Genomic DNA, 22,293 nt, shown 5'->3' on the forward strand with positions numbered 1-22,293 from the left:
TAGGTGCTTTGTATTTCTTATCTCATGTAATCTTTGCATATTAGGATTCTTAGCTGCCAGCGTCAGAAACCAACTCTGCTAATTTAATTTAAAAAAAAAAAATAGAGGAAAAAGAATTTCCTAAAAGGACATAGGAACATTGGAGAACTAGGCTTAGAAGCTACAAAACCAGAAATGATTTCCAAAACAATGCTGCAGAATTTGACCTTTGAAAGACAGCAGGGCAGCCAGACATGGGCACCGCAACATGCACAGCCTTCATACAGTGCTACCCTGAGTGCTGTCCTTAGAGCCTCTCTGTGATGCGCTAGCATCTGGAGGTAGATGTGACCTGACCTAAGTGGATTCTGTGCTGTCCTTGAGTCTTCCCACTCTGAGCTCCTCCTGCAAAGTGCATCTTACTGGCAGAGCCTCAGTCATGTCTGTGCTTTTGCTGTGAGGATGCTAGAAAAGAGCATCAGACAACTCAGCTTCCCTAGTCAGTCAGAAGCTGGTGCTATCTCACAGGTGGGGCATTCCCCAAACAGAGGAAGTGGTCAGATGCTGAGAGGTACAAAAAAATGGCAAATGCCCACTAATCATACAACAAACATAAAAATTGTTAGCCTAATAGTATAGATAAAGGGACAAGAACTACATAAATTTAACTAAATTGCTTTAGGGTTCACAGCTACTAAGTGGTAGAGTTATATGCAAGCCCATACTTTAGGGTGATTTGGGGAGCAACAGAAAGCCATTCTTTCTATGGTAATCAAACTGATATTTTATTTATCTGTGTGATTTTTGGAATGTGTATGGGGTGGGATGTGATAGTGAACACATTCTCACATATATACAGTTGACTCTTGAATAATACAAGTTTGAACTGCGTAGTTCCTCTTATACACAGATTTTTTAAAATACATATACAGTCGATTCTTCATATCCAAAGGTTTTGCATCCATACATGAGAATCCTTGTATGCAAAAGGCCAACTGTATGCATTGTTCTACATCATTTTATAAAAGGGACTTGAGCATTTGAAGATTTTAGTATCTTCAGGGGGTCCTGGAACAAATCCCCCATGGAGACCAAGAGACAACTGTATATTTATTGAAAAAAATCATATACGTGTGGGTTTTCCCCCTATGGTTTTATTTTTCCTGTAGCTTGAGATTTGGAAGCTGCTTTAGTTCCCTAAGGCTGCTGTAACAAATGACCACAAACCAGGTAGTTTAGAGCAACAGAAATCTATTGTCTCACATTTCTGGAGGCCAGAAGTCTAAAATCAAGGGTCAGCATGGCCATGCTCCCTTGGAAGGGCCTGGAAAGGATCCTTTCTTGCTTCCTCTTACCTTCTTTGGTCGCTGTCAGTCCTTGGTATTCCTTAATTCATAGACGTATCACTCTAGTCTCTGCCTCTGTTGTCACATGGTACTCTCCCCATGTGTCTATGTCTGTGTGTGTAAATTTCTCTCTCCTTATAACACCGGTCACACTGGATATAGAGCCCACCATAATCCAGAATGATTTATCTTAACTCGATATATATGTAAAAGACCCTGTGTCCAAATGAGATCACATTCACAGATACTGGGCAGACATGAATTTTGGGGGACGATTAAACCCAGTACAGGGGCCAAGGTTCATGTTAGGTCATATATCAGAAGAACCCATCCCTGGGATTGATTCTCTATAATAGAGGTGAAGAGAGAGATGTATATAATGAACCACAGTTTTAACTGATCTCTTTGGCTTCTTAGCCCTAAGAGGCCTGTGCACGAATTTCCCGATTGTGAGGATGACCAGATGGCCTGTCTGTGCCACGACTTTTCTGAATTTGAATAGAATCTGCTCCTGAAAGGGTACAGGAGAAAGATGCCAGAGTCAGCAGAGGAAAATGCTTTCATTTGGTATGAAAGCAAAGTGCAGCTTTCACGGAGAGCCAAGAAGACTGAATAAACAGTACTCACAGACTGCTTTTAGAGCATTTGAGAAAGAGGGAGCTGGGGGCTTTAATGCAATAGATGGATTTCTAGTCAAGATATCTGTACTTAAAGCCCATTTCTGCAGCTTTCAAGATGGTGGCATGGGACCTTAATCTTTTCGAGGTTAATTTTAAATTGGGATAAAAACACTTAACACGTGGCGACTGGAAGAATTTAGTGAGCTACCATAGCAGTCTTTGCACAGCATCAGAATGTGGCGGACGTAAAACTGGGGAATCTGAATTGGAAATCATTAGTGCTTCAAGGATATGGCTTACTCAGGCTTGTTAGGGTAAACTAGGTTATGCTGCTGTAACAACACCCAAACCTCAGTGGCTTAAACCAGCAGAGTTTTATTTCTCCCTCGTGTTCCATGTCCATTATGGGTTAGCAAAGGGCTGTGCTCTGTCTTATTTTCGCTCCAGGGCTCAGGCTGAAGGACTAGTGACACATGACTAGTTGCTGTTACAGAGAGAAGAGAGAAGCAAATCACACCCCTACTTTTTAAATCTTCCTTCTTAAATGACCCGTGTCACTTCTGACCACATTACATGGGCCTAAGCAAGACATGTGTCACTTCCAATTTCAAAAGGGCAAGGGAGCGCAATTCTACCATGTGCCCATAAGGAGAACCAGAAATATTTGGTAAATGGCACTAATGACTATCATACCAGATGGCACTTTTGCAAAATCATTAAAGAAGGGACAGATTGCTAAGGTGATATTCTCAGCACATCATCTGTGCATGGGAGGGAACTAGGAAAAAAGGGGGGTTTGAAGGATTAATATTTCACTGATATGGTTTCATTGGTTAACTTACTATTCAATTCTGCCTGGTTGATTGCCTACCCATTGAATGCAAGGCATTTTAGAAAGTTCCTACGGCTGAATTTCTAAAACTTTCACATTCCCTCTAAGACAATGTCATGGAAGGCCAGTTTGGAGCAACTACGGACTTTGCTAAAGGCTTGAATAGTAGACTATTCCTCCTTCATACTCTGACTGTACCCCTTATGAATTCTAACATTGCCACTGTCACACATTTTCGTACTTCTTTGGTACATGTCTCTTTCTCCTTGCAAGACAGTTATGCTTTATTCATCTTTGCATTACCAGCACCTATCAGTGCTTGGCACAATGGATAATAAGGTGACATTTAGTAGATGTCTGATGAATGATTGAATGCCTCAGGGTTAGAGCTGAGTGAACTAGTCTGAGTCTCATTGGCTGCATATGAAGGGGGTTTATTGAGGGGAGACCAGCTAAGAGTGATCGACATACTTTGTATCTTCCATAAAAATAGAGGAAAATAGTTGGAGAACTGGTGAAAGGTGGCTAAAGGGTTGGTGATGGGTTTATCTCCTGCCAGAAGACCAGACAGAATCAAACAGAGAGGCTCATAAGCATTAATTATGCATGATTGAAATACAGGTGGCCCTTTGGTTGAAGGCAAGTTTCACTGCACAGCAGATGTAGAATTCTGTCTTATGAGAAGCTATCACTGCAGAATTCTTCTGCCATATTGAAAGTGATAATTACCGGAACAAGATTTAAGTCTAAGCTGCACAGTCCATAAAATGATGTCTTCTGCAGCCATTGAGATGATTTGGAACTTTTCTTCTCTGATAAAAGCCAAAGGTAAGAGATATGATGGACTTCAAAGGGCTGTGCATTCTATGTTCATTCTGTTATTGCCTAGAAGTTGTTCAGTCAACATGTCAGTCAATAGTTTGGGCATTGGAAGAAATGAAGTCTGTGGAGGTAGGCAGCCCACGGCAGGAACAATGATGATAAAAGTGCAAGACATTGTGCAAAAGCATGGGGTATGTAATTTTGTGGTACAGCGGGAGTTTCTATCGGTGTGATAAAATAATGGTGAGCAGAAGCAGTGATGACAGTGAAAGTGTGCCGGTAGGTAGGACACAGAATTTAGAAGTATAGGGCATATAAAATGGCAACTGGGGTTTTGTGATTTAGACCAGCCATTGATCTGTTCAAGCAAGTAAAGAAAAAATGAATAAATAATAACTGGCACAACTTGAGGAATTGACTGTGGCGTAATCAGGACTTCAGTATTGGAAGACAACTGTAAAAATGCTGGGGTAAAAAAGAAAGCTAAATCTGACCAATATTATTGTAGCCTGAACAGTAAAAGTATAATTTAGAATCAAAGATGAGGGGATTCGCTAAGAGCATCGGGTTTGAGTTAGACACGTTTGTTTTTTTAATCTCATCTCTGCCATTTATTAATTACATGACTGTAACTCCATCTTATTCTTAGCCTCTTTATCTACAACATGGAGGAAATAATAGTTTTCATATTATAGAGTTGTCATCACAAAAATGTAATGCCTACAAACAAAGTAGCACATAATAAGTATAAAACAAATGATACATATTTCCTTTATTTTTTACTCTATTATTCAGTAGTTTTGTTTCACACTTTCATATGGACCTTGATATTCCTCATTAATTTTAACCTAGTAAATCTAAATAAATAGCTTTGAATCCACTTGGAGCTTTTTTAGTCCTTCCAAACATTCTGCAGGATTTCTTCGCCCAGGAAACCATAAGAACATGTAATTAAAATCATCTGTACAAATGAAATGATGATCTTATCTTTTTAATACTTATAAAACTTTACTTACAAATAAATTCATAGGACTTTTGACCTATTGAGCAATTGTTGACTTTTCCCTATTAATCCCGTCAGGAATTTCACACCATTTTCTGGTAATCCCCCGCCCCACCCCATGTATGCCCCAAATTAGCCAGGTCTACAGTTATTGCCTGTGTATCCAAGAGCAGAGGATGAATTCTCTCTGTAGGGGAACATTGTGCAGTAGAGTTAACTGGATTGTAATGTAATAATAAATGGCAATGTCAAAGGTAAGTCATTTTTTGAAGAATGTTTAAGATCTCTTGATTGGAGTTGATGTGTTATACTGGTAGAAGGTACTTTCTTGGGGAAGTTACAGATTTGCACCATATTTTCTAGACTGTCACTCTGTTGTCTATATGTGGTACCGAGATACATTATTACTTGTATAGTATTTTCAACAAAGATTTAGCGAATATCTCTACTATGTACCAGACCCCACATTATATCAGGGATTCAGTAGTGAGTGAGAAACAAATGGAGGTCTCTCCTTTAATGAAGCTTACAATCCAGGGGAGGGAGCAGATATTAATCAAATAGTCATTGAATGAAACATCACTGTGGTGAGTGTTATGAAGGAAGGATATGAGGAGGTGATGATAGAAAGCATCACTAGAGGACTTTACTTAGCCTGGGAGGGGAGCAAAGATTAGGAAAGTCTTTCTTGATGGAAAGCTTTTTGGGATTTGGTATATCAGCCAGGGTTACTGCAGGAGAGAGATAGCATGTCTGATGGTGTTTTAGGAGAGTTAAATAATAGGACTAGTTACAAATATGTGGGCAGAGTTAAGGAAACAAACATGGCATGGTTCTAGCAAGAATCCTGGCTCTAGCAAGAGTGGGGACCTGTTACCACCACTACTAACGGGGCAAGGGGTAGGGGTGGTTACTGGATACCTGAGAGAATGGTCATAGCTATAAGAGGCGGAAGTCCAACAAGCACTGTGACTTTTGGGGGGACACAACCAATCTGTGTAGACTTAGGAAGGAGGAAGCCAGGAGAAAAAATCATCTGACCTCACTGTCCTCACCCGCTTTGATCTTCTGCTGTCTTTTGTCTTGACTGATCCCAACTAGAGCCCAATGGCAAGGAGCTCATTGGTGCAGTCCATATAGATTAGACTCCTGGCAGAGAACAGGATGGGGAAGAGTGCAGAATAAATCTGGAGGTGCAAATAGAAAAGATCTAGCACAACAGGCATTAAGTAGGTAAAGCATTACCATGGTCTGATATCATCGAGTGCAGAGGGGAGCACCCCAGGCAAAAGGAGCAGCATGTACTAAGGCTCTGTGGCAAAAGAGAGCACAGAACATTCTAAGAAGGCCTGTGTCCGGGTTGAAGGTTGCCTCAGCTAGTCAGCAGATGACCCAAAGGATATGTTCAGATTATAGTCAAGGAGGAAAGGCAGAGATCATGAAGAGAGACAGAGTATAAAGTGTCAGATCTGTGAGGTGATTTGGAGACCAAGAAATAAGAAATAAGACCAAGAAATAGGCCAGGAAACAGAAGGCAGGTCAGGATATAAGTGTTGAATGAGGCAAGGGCATCCTGAGTACATCCCCTTTAGATGTGAGCTTTGCAATGCAAGAACACTCCCAGACTCTAAATGGCTGACAAAAGTCATAATCCTTTTCCAGAGATGTTTCAAGGTGACGTTGGAATTAGCAGACTGCCACATTGAGTCATCCCATTCAGTCATTTAGTTAAAAAATATTTATTACTGGTTTTTCTGTTTTCCACTGTGCTAGGTGCTGAGAGATAAATGATTTGATTCCTGTCTTTGGGGAACTCATAGGCTAAGCAGGGAAGATAAACATGTAAAAAATACTCGCAGTATCCTGTAGTAAGTGCTATTCGAGAGCTACGTACCAGGTGCCAGAGAGCCCAACCTAGACTGGCTCACTGGGGAAGCCAGAGAAAGTGCCCTTGAGAGGTGATACCTGAACTCGGTCTTGAGTTTCCCAGGTAGAAAAATGAGATGAGGAGCTTCACCCAAGGCAAATGTATTGGTCAGTTTGTGCCAACCACTAAAACAATTAATTCCTAAAACTCAATGTTTTAACATAATAAAATTTATTTCTTGCTCATGACCTTTCTATTGTGGTCTGAGTAGCTCTTCACAAAGCAGTGACCTAGGGATTCAGGCTCTTTTCAAGTCTAACAGTTGGTTTCAAATACCACTGCATAAGGAGCAGAAAGTGTGGAGAAGGTACCCTAGACCCTTAACCATCTTGACCCAGGAGTGATATCAGTTCCCCTCACATTCCATTGGCCAGAACTAATCACACGGCCATATGTAAATGCAAGGAAGTGGTGACTTATGCAGATGCCAGCCCTAGTTGAGCAGCTGCTTCTCAACAACTCTCCTCTGAGAGAGCATTAACCTTTGGTGAGCTATCAGCTGCTTCTACCACAGGGGATTGTATATGAGGGAGTCTAGAATCAGGCAAAGGGACGCAGTTGAGCCTAGGGCATGTGGGGAAGAAGGAAGAAGAGAATTACAGAAAAAGAGGCTGGAAAAGTCAGTCATTGCTGGATTACTCAGGCCCAGGGATAACACACCAAAGAGACCAGACCTCCTCTAACTGCATAGAACCATTGGAAATGTTTATTCAGGGTGTGATATGATCAGATTTACATCTCTTCACAGTCCACCCTTTCCTCTCATTTTTTTGCTAAAAAAAAAAAAAACAAAAAACATAAGCCATGATGGTGCAGGTTGCTGAGCACTGGATTCACATTCCAGCTCTGCCACTTACTAGCCATGTTACCTTGGGCTGGAAACAGTCTCTCCAAGCCTCAGTTTTCTTATCAATAAAATGGCAACAAACTATGTACTCTCCATCCCAGAGAGGCATGAATATCAAATAGATAGTGTCAGCGGGGAAGTCTTCTGTAAACTGGAAACAGCTTTACAGAGATACAAGGGGATTTTGTTACTCTCTTTTTGCCTCTGCCTGAGGGCAGTTATTTTTCCCTAGGACAAGAAAGTAAAACTTCATGTCTGCCAAGGTCCTCAGACTTAACTAGTCCCGTGATGGTCTACCAATGGTAGAATAAAAAAATGGGCTCAATATGATGTTCTGTGAGGACAAGAACATACGATCAGAGGTAGCTCCAGGGCTTCCTGAGGTGCCATGTGAGAAGGTGTAACACAATTAATTATCTAGGCTAATGTCCCTTCTTCTCCCAGTCTTGGAAACTTCAGCTGGAAAGGACTGAGGAAGTATATTTCCTTTAAAGCCTAAATATTTGCTTTGACCATTGGTTTTTCACCAGAGAATTTATTCTAAGCTCTTCCATCATTGCATGACTTATGTAGAGAAGGCGAAATGTCCCTCTCCTTCTTTACCCTCTTCCACTGGCTCCAGGCTGAAAATTCACTTGTCAACTTTTTAAATGTGCACACAAGTGGGAAGTAGATGGCATTATCTGAATAATATTAACAAATATCAGATTCTTTTTCAAGGCCTATGATTTGCTTTGAAATAGATAAATGAATACGATTATTTTGGCTTGAAATTAAGTTTCAACATATGGTATTTGGAAAATTGCCTCAGTTTGTAATTTTTCATCTCTTCTCTGGATACGGTCTGGGTCTATCAAAGCATCTTCTTACCAAAGGGACTAATTTGGCAAAAGTTGAATCACATCAGTCTCTCTCCATCTCTGTCCCTTTTCTCTTTCTCCCCATCCCATTTCTCTTTCTCTCTCCTAGTGGTAAACATTTTTTTAGTTTTCAGTCTGTAGGATCAAGAGAACTGAAAAACACTGCTCGAGGATGTGCTTCATGACACCCTGATAAAAGACAAAGAGATCCATTCACCGACATCTAGGGCATCTGTCACCAGAGCAAGCAGATTCGTTTTCTATTGTCTCTTAATTTTCTATCCGTTTAGTACTGAATATGGATTCTAAGGTGTTATATTTTTTATTGAAGAAAGCCTGAAAAGGTTTTCTGGATGCAGTGCATTTTTTTGTGTGGGGCAGGGGTATGTCATGGATTTCACTCTCTAATTTAATGGCCTCCAACTCCCTAAATAACAGTCAATGGACCAGGGTCATGTGAAAATGATGTATTTCCTAGGGAGGAAGAAAAGTGAATATTAGTTATTTCTAAAAGTATAGACAGCCTGACAGCAAATTCTGGAGACAGGGTGACATTTTAAGTTGGTAATGCTCCTAATTACCCAAACCCTAGGAAACCATATGGAATACAGCCACAGATCTAGAATTAATATAAGTGAGCACTGTGAACCCATTAATAACAGCATGTTCTCTTAGAATAATGGCACAGTGTCTGTGTCAGCACAGTGTGATGTTGCAGTTCCCCACACACACATACCACACACACACACACACAAAACCTCTTGATATTTCCTGTTTTTTGGAAAATTTTTCCTGCTATCAATGTAAAAAAAAAGCTTGGCTAAGTTTTCCTACAAAAAATATTTTCATCAAATATGGCCTATTGGTATTGCTATGTTAAAATGTCATATTCATAAAGATGAATTTAGGTAAGCAATGTATGATTTTATGAAGCATGAGCTTGGAAGGCAGAAATGTCCAGATTCAACACTTAGCTCTTGCACTTATACCAGGTGAACCTGAGCTGGTTGTTCCATGTCTCTGATTTTTAGTTTTGTCATCTATAAATATATGTATTCATATATTTACTGTAAAGATTTAGAGCCAAGCAAAATGATTTTCTCAAAGCTAGTTCTAAAAGATGCTAAGAATAAAAGTCACTAATGAGACAGAAATACAATAACCTGAAATTTCAATGATTAAACAAGTTCTCGGCTTCAGCGTTTGTAGAGAGCAGCCCAGTATGTACTGTGTACCTCTTGCCTATCAGCATGTAGGTCCAAGTGTTGGACCTTTTGTGCCAATGAATGGTGGTTTTCTTAAGTCTCAAGTCTGACACAGAGAATAGAATAAAAGTTTCTGTAAATTCCATCTGTCTACTGCCTTAACACCCTCCTACCCTCCATGTAAGCTTCCCGAACTTTGTGGAGAGGGCCTGGTAAAAAGGTATATAATTCACTTTTGGATTTTTAAAGACTTTATCTTCAGTTATTTCTCAACATTATGTATATATTTTTATATAGAGTAATATGTATATATCATATGTTATTATAATATGTATTATATATTATAATTATATATAATAATACCTACAATTCTAAAAATTATTTGAGACAGTTTTCATTTCATTCATGCTGACAGATTTGGTAAGCAAGCTTGTTCACGATACTCAACTTTTCTTGGCCCTAAACATCCTAAAAGCTATCTACGTTACAAAGAAACTATAATAAATATATAACATAATAAATAATAAATATTTATTTTTGAAAAAACACCAGTTATGTGCCAAGTACTTTATATACACTTCATATTACTTAATGCCTACAGCAAAACTAAAAAGTGGATACTAATAACCTTTTTAACATAAGAGAAAAAGGAGTCTCACAGAGATTCATAACTCGGCCAAGGTACGATCACTTATAAATATCAAAGCTAGCACTTAAATCTGATCTCAATGCTCAAGGTTGGCACGGTGCCAACAGCCAAGCGCCTGTTTGTATTTTCATCCATTTTTTGTCTTCTCCTTTCCCACTAGGTCATTCTAGATGTTGGTTGTGGATCAGGAATACTGTCATTTTTTGCTGTACAGGCTGGAGCTAAAAGAGTTTATGCAGTTGAAGCCAGCTCAGTAGCACAATATGCTGAGGTAAGTGGTTATTTTTACAGCAGCTACGAACTACGTCTTCAGTAAGCTTCAGGAGACTTAGTGATGGACTATTCGAGGTAAGTAATTTAGAAAAAAAAAATTTTTTTTACCAGTTTGATTTTTTTTTTTCTAATAGGGTTGTGATGTTACTGATGAAGGAGCCCAGCTTCACTGTAGTAGTTGATATGAAAACAATTATTTAAAAATCTTTATGATACTGAAATTATAACACAACTTTCTTCCTCCGATCCACTGGGTTACAGGTTGGCCCTTGGAGATGACTGTTTTCTTACTTTTAATGACCTGCCAAGGTGAAGAGTCAGACCTCCTGGAGCTAGGTTAAGTTTTTTCTTAAGTGCTATACTGACAATAGCTGCACCACTCGTTTTAAATTTTACATTTGGTTTAAGGGACTGTTGCTACATCGTTGAGCACAGACAGGTGTCTTTCTTTCAAGAAGCTTTTCCAGATTTCAGGTTCTGGTTGGAAGATAGAGAGAGGCTTTGCTTTAAATATAGTGTTCTATTATCATTATGAAATGTGTAGAAATATTAAAGTCAAGATTCAGGTAATAATAGCTTTTGGTAATATTTGGATATAATAATAACACAGTCAAGCTGCAGAGATTGGGTGTGTGTGTGTGTGTACAGACGTGAACAGGATCATGGTGCTTTTCATTCACACTGGGAGGATGCCTGTATTTTAATCAGGGACACATGATAGAAGAAAGCTTGGCTGCTCCTTTTGATGAACATTATGAAACATTTTTCTAATCCTGGACCATTGGTAGCTCTGAGTGATGGTTGGTTTTGGATTGAATGAGCAGAGAAGGACTGAAGCAGTCATCCCAGTATGCATGCTTGGAAGGAAAGACTGCCATGGCCTCAGGGCTGGCATGTTGTTGCAATCTTTTTCTTCTTCCAACAAGTCTTGGATAGAAATTTTTTGGTCATTTGCTTCTTCAACAATTTTTAAAAGTCATTCTTATTAAATATTGGATGCATACAAAAGAATATTTGTTAGATGCACACAGTGTAAAGAATAACAATATGATGAATATGTGCCCACTACCTCTTTTAAGAAATAGACTATTAGCTTTTCCATTAAAGGTCCATGTGTCTTTTCCTGATCATTTCTCCTTTCTGCCCAAAGCAGACGTAACCACTATCTTGAACTTTTGCTTATTATTCTCTTGTTGTTCTTTATAGTTTTATCCCATGTTTCTATCTCTAAAAACAAATCTTTATGAACTTTCCGAAAATGGAATCTCAGTATGTGTGTTCTTTTTCAATTTGTTTTTTCTTTTGACCCAACATTATGTTCCTAAGAGTGATTTTATTGATGCATATAGCTGTTCTTTATTCAGCTTCAGTGCCAGGTAGTATTATTTTGTATGAAATGCCTCAAGCTCTTAGTCCAGTGCACTGTTGGCAGACTTTGGTGGCTTCCATTATAAACGTGTTGTTATGAATATGCTTGTACACAGTCCCCACTGTATCTTTGCTAGAATTTCTCAGTATATACCCAACAGTAGAATTGTTGGCTTATAAGGCATGCATACCTTCAACTCTGTTCTATAATGCCAAATTGTTTTCCAAAGTGGTTATACCAATTTTTCCTCCTTTCAGAAGTAAATGAGAGTTTCATTGTTCTACAACTTTGTCAGCGCTTGATATTGTCAGGCTTTGGAATTTTTGCCAGTCTTCTCTTTATGACATGATATTTTTGGTTTTGATTTGTATTTCTTCTTGCTAATAACTTTGAGCATCTTTGCAAAGTGTTTTGGCCATTTGTGCTTTCTCTTCTGCGGAATACCTGTTGAAGTTTTCCACAATTTTTATTTCGAATTGTTTTTCTAATTTGAATTCCTTTGCAAAAATGGTTTCTATATTTTGATATTAATTATATTCCATTACTTGTGTGGAAAATATCTTCTCCCAGTTTGTACCTTAGCTTTTTCTTTACGGTCATAGTAAACGTTATTTATGGAATTCTAAATAAGAGGAGAGGAGAATATAAACTTATAGAGAACCCCACAGATAAAAATGCCTCTGTTTAGATTTTAATAGATCTTAAAATGCATTCTTAAGGATTAGGAGTGTAGGACTTTGTCTTAGGTGCTGCTCAGTCGTTTAATCATATCTATTAAATTGTATCCATGATTCTGTTTGTTGGGGAATAAAGGAGAAACAGTAATGAAAAAAGTCCTTTTATTTAAACAGCTTCTATTTTATTAAAAATTGATCTGTTGTCTCTTTTATCAGATACATCCATCCCCACCCTGCAAAAAAGAGTAGCATAAATAATTTAGGGATTTTTTTCTGTTTCACATATAGTTTGTTTTCTCACATATTCTAAGGTGGTTTGAGACACCTTAATAGTTACTTTTAAAACCTTAAAAATAAAAATAGTTCAAGGGTTACCCAAATTCTCTTTACTCAGATTCATCTGTTGTTTATATTTCACCCCATTTGCTTTATCATTTACTCTTGCTTCTCTCTCGCCACACACATGCACACACAAACACAAATATATACACACACATGTGTATGTATATTTCCATATTTGTAGGTAGAGATAGACAAATTCTTTTCTGAGTCAGTTATATACATCACAACTGCTTATTCTTAAACATTTCAGTGTGTATTTCCTAAGATTGACGCTATTCTCTTATATAACCAGAGAAGAATCTATTTTAAGGTGAAAAAGAAACTATACAATGACGAGTATAGATGTTATCGATTAAAAGGTGGTAGAGAGGCCCCAGCATGAGCAGAGTGACTGTCACCACGGGTCCAGAGGTGAGGAGAGTCTATACTTATCTGCCTCTTGTATAGTATTTCCAGAGGGACTTCATTTTTAAAGCCTTTAAACCTATATTCTAATGAATTCTAAAGCACCGTAGTGTTATTTTACCTTTGGTTTTAGCTTCTGTAGAAGACATTTGGATTGTTTAATCCTTCTTTTCTATGTACAGATGGGGTGGGTTGGGGGCAGGGGTAGCTTTCCAAATGCTGTGGGGACTGTGAGGCGACCTTGAAATTATTGCAAGTCCCTTTTGCCCTGGAGGCCTTCCCTGGATGTAGCCCTAAGGACAGGTTAGTTAAAAATGCATTTGGAACCCAAGATGATTAGAATCTTCTCACAGTTTAAATTTAATGACAGCCTGGTCCCCTTCGATGAAAACTGTGGCCTCTATCCTGCCCCTTACTGCTGCTGTGGGTGTCATGAGATGATCCCGTGGGCTAAGGCCCTTCCCACCCTTGCGCAGGACGATCTGTACCAGCTCTTGATTTCTGCTTCTTACACTGACACTCGTCTGTACAATTTGTGGGTGGCAAAATGCGGGTGTGAACAGCACACAAAAGATATTCACTCTAAGAATAAGCTTTTATAGCAGCTCAGCATACAGTGCATGGTGCTCCTTTCGACCTTTTCATTATTTGGTAATTGAACCATCAGACATTTAATTCTTTCCTCTGGAGTCTTCATTAAATTGCTCAGAAAAGATAAAATTGCAACAAGCAAGAAAAATGTACAAATTTAACTACCGTTGCCTGTCCCTGAATTCTTCTTCTCATGCCAGGCTTCTGGGCTTTAAGTAAACAGAATAGTTTCAAATTGCATTGAATTCAATTTCAGTTGCATTCAAAGGCTCAGCCTGATTTTGTAAGGGCCGATCCTTAGAGGGCAAGATGATGCGAATGGCTCCTTGTCCAGAGGGCATGCACATTCAGTCATTTTTTTGCAGGATGATCATGAAAAACTTGCCCAGGTGCAGCCATGTGCTCTCACCTTGGGCTCCATATGACATTTCTGAGTCAGCAATAAGAGATTATCCTTGTCCAAGGAATAGGACAGAGCTAAAGGTCTTCCATGTGTCCCCAAACTGTGAGCCTGCCCATGTCAAAATGGTTCTATTTCTTACTCTTTTTTTTTCCTTTCTTAAATGTGAAACACAAAGCTAAAGCCCCTAGATCATACAGACCAAATAGAAAAAAAAGTTATTAATCAAGTTTATGCACATATACAGTCAAAGTGGGGTTTTGCTTAATTTAAAATCATGCACCAATAGATGTCCTGTCTCTCCATTTAGATGACAAGCTCCTTGAAGGGCCAGGAGAATGAAAGACTAAGAGGGTGAGCGATCATGAATAGATTCATATGTTGAAACTAACTTAAACTTATAGCAAAGCTCTCTGGCACTTAGATTTAATGGTGTTTATAATAATTTGGGGGCTACCTAATAAGAAGACTATATTCATACACAGTTCCTATATATGCCTCATTAAGATGACTTTTAAGGAGTCTGACCAAGTACTTCTGGGTTCTGATAGAAGTAAAGGCAGATGGAATTGGAACTATTGTGACACTGCCTTTCTGGACCTGCAGAATTCATAGTCTGGAGTTGCTCTGTCCAATATGATAGCCACTAAACACATGTGGTTATTTATATTTAAATATAAATTATTTTTTAAGTAATCTATTCCTTAGTCACATTAACCACATGTCAAGCTCTCAGTAGCCACAAGTGGCTAATGGCTGTTGTACTATACAGTGCAATTATAGAACATATCCATCATTGTAGAAAGTTTTAGGGGTCAGCACTGATGGAGAGGACACAGGTGGCCAAACTCCACTTTTCTAGTATGTGATGGCCAGGCTAATGGCTGTGTTCACTGCCAGGCACTGGCAGCCACAGCCAGATTGGACTGGCTTGATGTTAGGTGAGGTAGCACTCCTCATTCCCTCTTGCTGTGGTCATTGTTTATCCTTCCTTTATTAATGTGTAAGATCTGTCACAGAACAGGTTCCCTTGGAAACAGGCTCCAATGCAGAGATTTGCATGTAGGAAGTTTATTGCAGAGGGCTTTCAGGAAACTGACTTGTGGAGAAGTAAAGGAAGCAGGATAGGATTGGGCAAAGGAAGGACTTAAGCTACAATATAGTTGAAATAAAGAACTCAGTCAATCCCACAGGGAGTTCTTGATCTGGGGGAATCCTTCTGAGTTCAACCACCTTCGGATAAAGGTCTTTATATTTCATATTGTTTAACGTATGCTCCCTCAGGAAGGGATATGACTTTGATAAGGTGGCCCTCTTAGGCTGAAGGAAGTTTCTAGAATAAGACTCAGCTGAGAGCCATCATCTGCCAACATTCCCAGCAGCTGGGAGAATGAGTACCTTGGTCCCGCAAAGGAAAGATCTGTATGGTTTGCCACAGCAAATACTACAAGTTCAAGATTTAGAATCCTAACTTTGAGCTACACACAGGAAGCTGATGGAGAATAAAGATAATAATAGTAAATCAAGGAAGAAAGTTAAAATGTCGGAGCAAAAGGGATGATATTAAAAACTTAGGCAAGGCCACAGGGTGATTCATTGTGTGTGTTTTAGGTACGAGCAAAAGCTTGCTAGAAACTAGTACATCAGCTGCTTTGATGTGCTCTGTGCTCTTCTAAGCTCTGTGAGGATACAGAGCACATATAAGACATGATCTCTTCCTTCAAGTAGTTTATAATCCACGTGGGGTTCAAACAAATGAAATTCTTGACACGAGACAGTGATTGCCAAGTGCATGTGAATGGCAGGGATGAGAAGTGCCACTGTAGGGAACAGTTCCCTGCGGTTGGGCTGGGTAGGGAAGCTGGCAGAGGAGAGGTGTGGTTTGCACTGAATGCTGAAGGATGATGAGACATGAAATGCTCCTCTTCATTTTTCACAACAATAAGATTTTTGAAAACTCTTAGGTGCTCATGGGATTCCTCACCTTAAATGTGTTGATAATCTCTACACAAATGCTTTGAAGGCAACTTTTAGAAAGGTACTTGTAATTTTTAATCTTGAATGCTAGAAAGAATATACCTTTGAAGTTTTCTAACATGAACTTAGTCTGTTGTCAACTCTTTGAGCTAGGGTTTTTCTCTAATTTCTTTAGTATCTCCAAAAGCTAACTTCTACTTGCTTCTTATTCTCCTACAGACACCAAAGGCCTGAGTCAGAAAATTCCATCCAGCTCATCAACACTTTTTATTTTTACACTGACAATGAAGTTAAAAGGTGGCAGTAAGTCCTCTGTTAAGGAAACAATAATATGCATTTTGCATAGTATAGGATGTACTTCCATGTCTATAAACTTAAGAGATCTTTAGTAAGCGTCTATGAGGTGCTTGGAGTAGATAATAACATTACAGGTAAGAAAGAACTTTGAAGAAATTAGGTCATGAAGAGAGGACACGGCTTGTGAGACACAAGTCCTCACTGCCACCTCCTTCTGGAACATGCAATTAAGCAGAGGCTAGTGGTTCCTTTGGAGGCGAAGCGGTAAAGGTGTTTCACTAGAAGCTGGAGCACCTACTTCTGTAGTACTTCATCCAGGAGCCAGGAGAAACACCATCTTATTCTTCTTAAGAAACCTATTGAAAAGCATTTAAACAGATAGATAGGTCTGCATTATGAGAAGGAAATCTCCCTCCATTGGAAAAATCAGCTAGTAACACACTTAACGGAGGAGCAGTTTAAAGTAGTCCATGTGAAATGCTACAGAACCCCACCCAGGGTAAGAACCCTCCTTGTAGGTTGACCGATGATTGACAAGGCCAGAAGACAACTTGGGAGAGAATATCCATGCCTCCTCTTCTCACTCAACTCTCATTTCCCTGTAGGGTAGGCCCTAAATATCTTTGCCAGGATAAGAATTAAGAGTGCAGGTTCAGACAATGTGGAGTTGTATTTTTGATTCACAGCCTAATGGCCATGTGACCTTGACAAGTGTATTAGTCTCCTATGGCTGCTATAACAAATTAATACAAATTTAGTGGCTTAACACAATTTATTACCTTACAGTTTGGAGATAAGAAATCTAAAATTGGTGTTATGGAATTAAAAATTAAGATGTCACAGAACCGTATCTGTTTGGGAGGCATCATCACAACTCCTCCTCTTACTTTTACCCTCCTGCTTCCCTCTTATAAAGATCCTTGTGACTATATGTGGGCCCGCCACAATAATCCAGGATAATCTCCCCATCCCAACAGTCTTAATTTAACCATGTCTGCAAAATCCTTTTACTGTGTAAAATAACATATTCATAATCTCCAGGGATTAGGACATGGACATCTTTTTTTTGGTGGGAAGGGAGCCATCATTCTGTCTATAGTAACAAGTTTCATGACCTTTCTCTATCTCATTTTCTTCATCTATGAAGTTGCAGATAATAGCCCCTCATGAAGATATTCTGAGGATTAAATAAGAAAACCCATATAAAAATCGGCACACTGCCTGACATTCTTTAGCTATTGCTATTATTGTCACCGTGGTTATCACCAATATAATTATGGGGTCCCATTTTATCCATGTCTCTGTAGAAATCAGCTGAACAGATATCATGAAAGTGGAGGTCATCAGGCAACAATGGGAAGCATGGGGACAGACAGAGCACATATTTCAAGAGCATGTTATTTAAATTACATTTTGAAATTTCCTTTATTACGTCTTTTTTTTTTTTTTTAAAAAAAGAACATTATAACATTCAGAGACTCTGCATTGTTCTCAGCTCTTGTCAAAGGTTCTGCAGACTAAGCAAAGCAGTGTGTTGAACAGCTCTCTGATACTCAGTTTGCAGAAATTCATAGCTGTTCTTAAGTCGTTTCCCCAGTAGGTACTTCCCTTGCTGACTCAAACCTACTAACTTCTCAAATGGGCTTGGTAATGATGACGGTTCAGAGAGAACACAACTTCTTCAGCATCAGCGAATAACACAGTGGTTCTCAAACAAGGAGGCATCAGGATTCCCTGCAGGGCTTCTGTCACAGAGTTTCTGATTCAGTAGTTATGAGATGTGGACTGAGAATTTGCATTTCTAATAAGCTGTGGTGAGGCTGATGCTTTTGATTAGAGGTCCATATTTAGAGAACCACTGGAATTATATAACATCAGAGATGAGACATCCCTAAGAAGAATTTCCCACAATGTTTTCGGAGGATGCACCAAGGAAACCCCTCAGGGACTGAGTAAGAGAAGGGAGTTTGAACAACAACATTGGGCCTGCCTGCCCTAAAACGTATAAAGTGAGAGCAACACTTACCTTTATTTTAGCTTTATTGAGGTATAATTGATATTTAAAGTTGTAAACAGTTAATGTATACATCTTGAAGAGTTTGGATATATGCATATACCCACGATACCATCCATACAGCCAAGGTACTAAACATATCCATTACCTCCAAAAATTTCCTGGTCATATGTTTTTATTTGTATGTTTTTTGATAGAATGCTTAGCATGAGATCTATACTCTGAATATATTTTGAAGTACACAATACCATACTGTTTACTATAGATGCTCTGTTGTACAGTTGATCTCTAGAACTTATTCATCTTGTATAATAGAAAATTTATATTCACTGAAAAAATTTTCGATTTCCCACTCTCCTAACAGTCATCATTCTATTCCCTGCTCCTATGAGTTACTATTTTAGATACTTCATATATGTGGAACCACACAGTATTTACCCTTCTGTGATTAGCTTATTTCATTTAGCATTACGTCCTCTAGGTTCATTCATGTCACAAATGGCAGGGTTTCCTTTTTTTAAGGTTGAATTATATTCTGTTGTATGTATACACCACATTTTCTTTATTCATCTGTTGATGGACATTTTTCCCCTTATATCTTGGCTAATTGTGAAAAATACTGCAATGAATATGGAAGTACAGATATTTCTTCAAGATCCCGATTTTACTTCTTTTAGATACTCAGAAGTGAGATGATATATGGTAGCTCTATTTTTAATTTTTGGGAACTTTCCACTATTTTCCGTACTGGATGCACCATTCTGTATTCTCACCAATGATGTATAAGGGTCCCAATAGCTCCACATCTTCACCAACGTGTATCTTTTTACTATTTTTTGGCAACAGTCATCCTAACAGGTGTGAGGTGATATCTCATTCTGTTTTTCATCTGGTTTTCATTTTCCTGATGATTAGGAGAGCAACACCCCTTTTATCTATTTTATTTATTGGAATTCTGGAACAACTTTTATTTGAAGAAGGGTTTGGAGGCCAAAAAAAAAAAAAATCCCTTTGAACTGATATCCAATTTCCTCAGTTTACAGAGGGTGTTTAGAGGCATTAAGGGGTTTGCCCAAATCTGCAGTTGTCTTTCTTCTGCTATGGGAAGTTGTCCTTATTTCCAGCATTGAAGTTTCTGTCATCTGGATATTTAAACCGTAATTCAAGCAACTGCTTAGCTCACATTGCAGCTTCTGAAATCTGCAGTCCTTAAGCAAAAGTCCTAACTCATAGCCGCTCACCTTCTTCTTTCTCTTTTTACCCTAGTAGTCCCCATTGTACACAGCTGTTGTCTGTCCCCTCCTGTTTTCAGGGCCAGTTTGATTCTGGGCACTAGAAGACAGAAACAGCACGTTTGCAGAAAGTGCTTGTTGACCTAAAGCATTTTTCTGCCCTGGCAGCTACACGTTTTAGAGAAATTGTGATTAGGCTACACATTTTCTTGGCAAGCAGAGCAGGGAAGTTGAGACAGACTGTAATTTAAATTCGCCCAAATAAGAAAGGCATCATTTGAGCCCTACCAGGGAATGATATGAAAAAGCATTCAGATGGTTGATTACTAATCTTTGCTAAAAATGTGTTGATGTCTTAGAGCTCCCTACAACCCTAGCAGTGAATTTGCTTCACACTCCTCCTCTCCCTACTCCAACTTTACTTTTCCCAGGCAGTTCCAGGTAGCTCAAGAGTTTCAGTCGGTAGGAAGTTCCACAAGAGAGAGAAAATAAAACAAGATCAGTGTTCGGCTGTATGAGACTCTTTGAGACCAGACCAACATCTGAAGAGCAAAAAATTCAGTCAAATCAACAGGTTGGCTTACCCATATAATGCTAAGTAATCTTTTTGACTCCTTATTTTCTACGGAGTTGGTGAATCCTCTTTTGCTCTGGGCTGATGTTTTGGCCATCATGGAGCCTCAGATTGGTGTCCAATCTTGCTCTTTTCATCTACTATAGCTAAGGAAATGATAACTGGTTTTGCCACCTGGGTTACTTTTTAATGATCTGAAAGACCACAAGGAGCCAGCATTTCTTTTGTGCAGTTCTTCATTCAGCAACCTAATAGCTATCTGAGAAGAGCTTTCTTGAAAAGCAAAAAAAAAAAAAAAAAAAAAAAAGTCTGCTCCTCTTAGGCAGAAGCAGTAATACCACACGATTCTCTGATTAAACTGTCACACTGTGCCTATTACTGGGCATCTGATCTGCTTGAAATGGACTTACTGCTGAGGTTTCTTGGTATTTGCACTGTTGCTTTTCTGCCAGCAAGCCGAGAAATGACAGATGAGTATCCGTACACTTTAGAGTTAATAGCAAATAAAGTGCCCAAGAAACTGCTGGGGCCTAGCCGCCTCCTGGGGCAATGCTGGAAGGGGAAATGTGTTTTTCTTCAGGGTCACCCTCTGTGCAAATGAACTTCAAATGAAACCAAAGCTAGCACCATGGGAAATACACTACTGGAGCGAAAACCTGTGGCATAGTCTCCCCTCTGCCTCAGTGGACAGGTAGCCTTCCCTAACAGGTGCCAAACTTAGAACTATAAGCAGAGAAATCGTTTTCTCTCTTCCCTGAATTCTTCTTAAAGTATAACATTTAAAACCTCAAACGTCCACGATGTAATATGTAAATAAGCAACTTCCTAGGCATTGGAGTGGCCAGCACTTAAGGCTGAGACCTGGTCATACTGTGTGTATGCATCTACGAGGTTCTGCTTGTATATTATGACTGATGAGCATTTTTAGCTATCCCATCAACATACATATTTTGATTTATTTTGAAAACTGTATATGTACTATTGTACTCACACATTATATACATTATAAACATACTCTAAAATTAAAATGACGAGATACCATTATGTACCCACAAATAGCTAAAACTTAGAAGACTGACAAGGGTGCCAGTGGGACCCCTAAACATTGTTGGTGGGAATGTAAAATGCAAGAGGAACTTTCAAAAACAATTGGGTAGTTTCTCATAAAGTTAAACATGCACACCCTCTCTGACCTCCCAGCAATTTCATTCCTTGGCATTTATCTAAGAGAAATGAGAATATCCGTTTACACTAAGATTTGTACATAAAAACCTGAGAGCAACCCAAATGCCCATCAATAGGTGAAAGGACGAGCCAGTTGTATTATACCGAAACGATGGAATACTATTAAACAATAGAAATGAATAAACCACTTACGCACATACCTGTGGCTGAATCTCAAAGACATTATGCTGAGTAAAAGAAGCCAGATACAAAAGAGCATATAAATTTTTTAATATGAAATTCTAAAACAGGCAAGACTAATCTATAGTGACAGAAAGCAAATCAAAGGTTGTCTGAGGCGGGGTGGTCGGCAGGGTACAGGGTTGTCAGGACTGACTGCAAAAGTCATGAAGGAAATTTAGGAGTGATGAATATTTTCTAAATCTTGATTGTGCTGGTAGTTACATGGATATATTATATATACATATATATTCATTAAAACACTTTAACCTATACACTTTAAATGAATGTGTTTCATTGTATGTAAAGTAGTCAACAAACATTCAATAAACATGCTTTTTAAAAAAACAAAACAAAAGTAAACTTCTATTCACTTCTGTCCTGGAAGTCTTAGTCTGTGGAGTAATAAAAATACCAGAAGTAAAATGATTGAAAAGGCAGAAAAGGATAAGGATGAAAATCAACAATATTTTAAAGTATATATATTTCACTAATGGCCCACATAAGCCTATAGAGTTATGTAATTTAAAATATTGATTTAATATTTGGTGATAATGTGATTTAAAGGTCTGGTTCTATGTTAAATTTATTTCTGTAATTGGTTATGAGGGCTGTTGCTGCTAGATTGAATACATACAAAAATATGTA

The 22,293-nt window shown here is 38.7% G+C and overlaps 1 protein-coding gene across 1 annotated transcript in view; it reads left to right on the forward strand.

The window, feature by feature from the left end:
- LOC102887693 (histone-arginine methyltransferase CARM1) overlaps nucleotides 1-22,293 on the forward strand; it is a 200,375-nt gene that overhangs the window by 121,961 nt on the left and 56,121 nt on the right. Inside the window, exon 7 of the mRNA XM_015594440.2 lies at nucleotides 10,251-10,361. Within this exon, the coding sequence (XP_015449926.2) occupies nucleotides 10,251-10,361 (111 nt within the window). The remainder of the gene's footprint in view (nucleotides 1-10,250; nucleotides 10,362-22,293) is intronic.

This window comes from Pteropus alecto, unplaced genomic scaffold, assembly GCF_000325575.1.
Source record: "Pteropus alecto unplaced genomic scaffold, ASM32557v1 scaffold95, whole genome shotgun sequence".
Taxonomy (NCBI): Eukaryota; Metazoa; Chordata; class Mammalia; order Chiroptera; family Pteropodidae; genus Pteropus; species Pteropus alecto.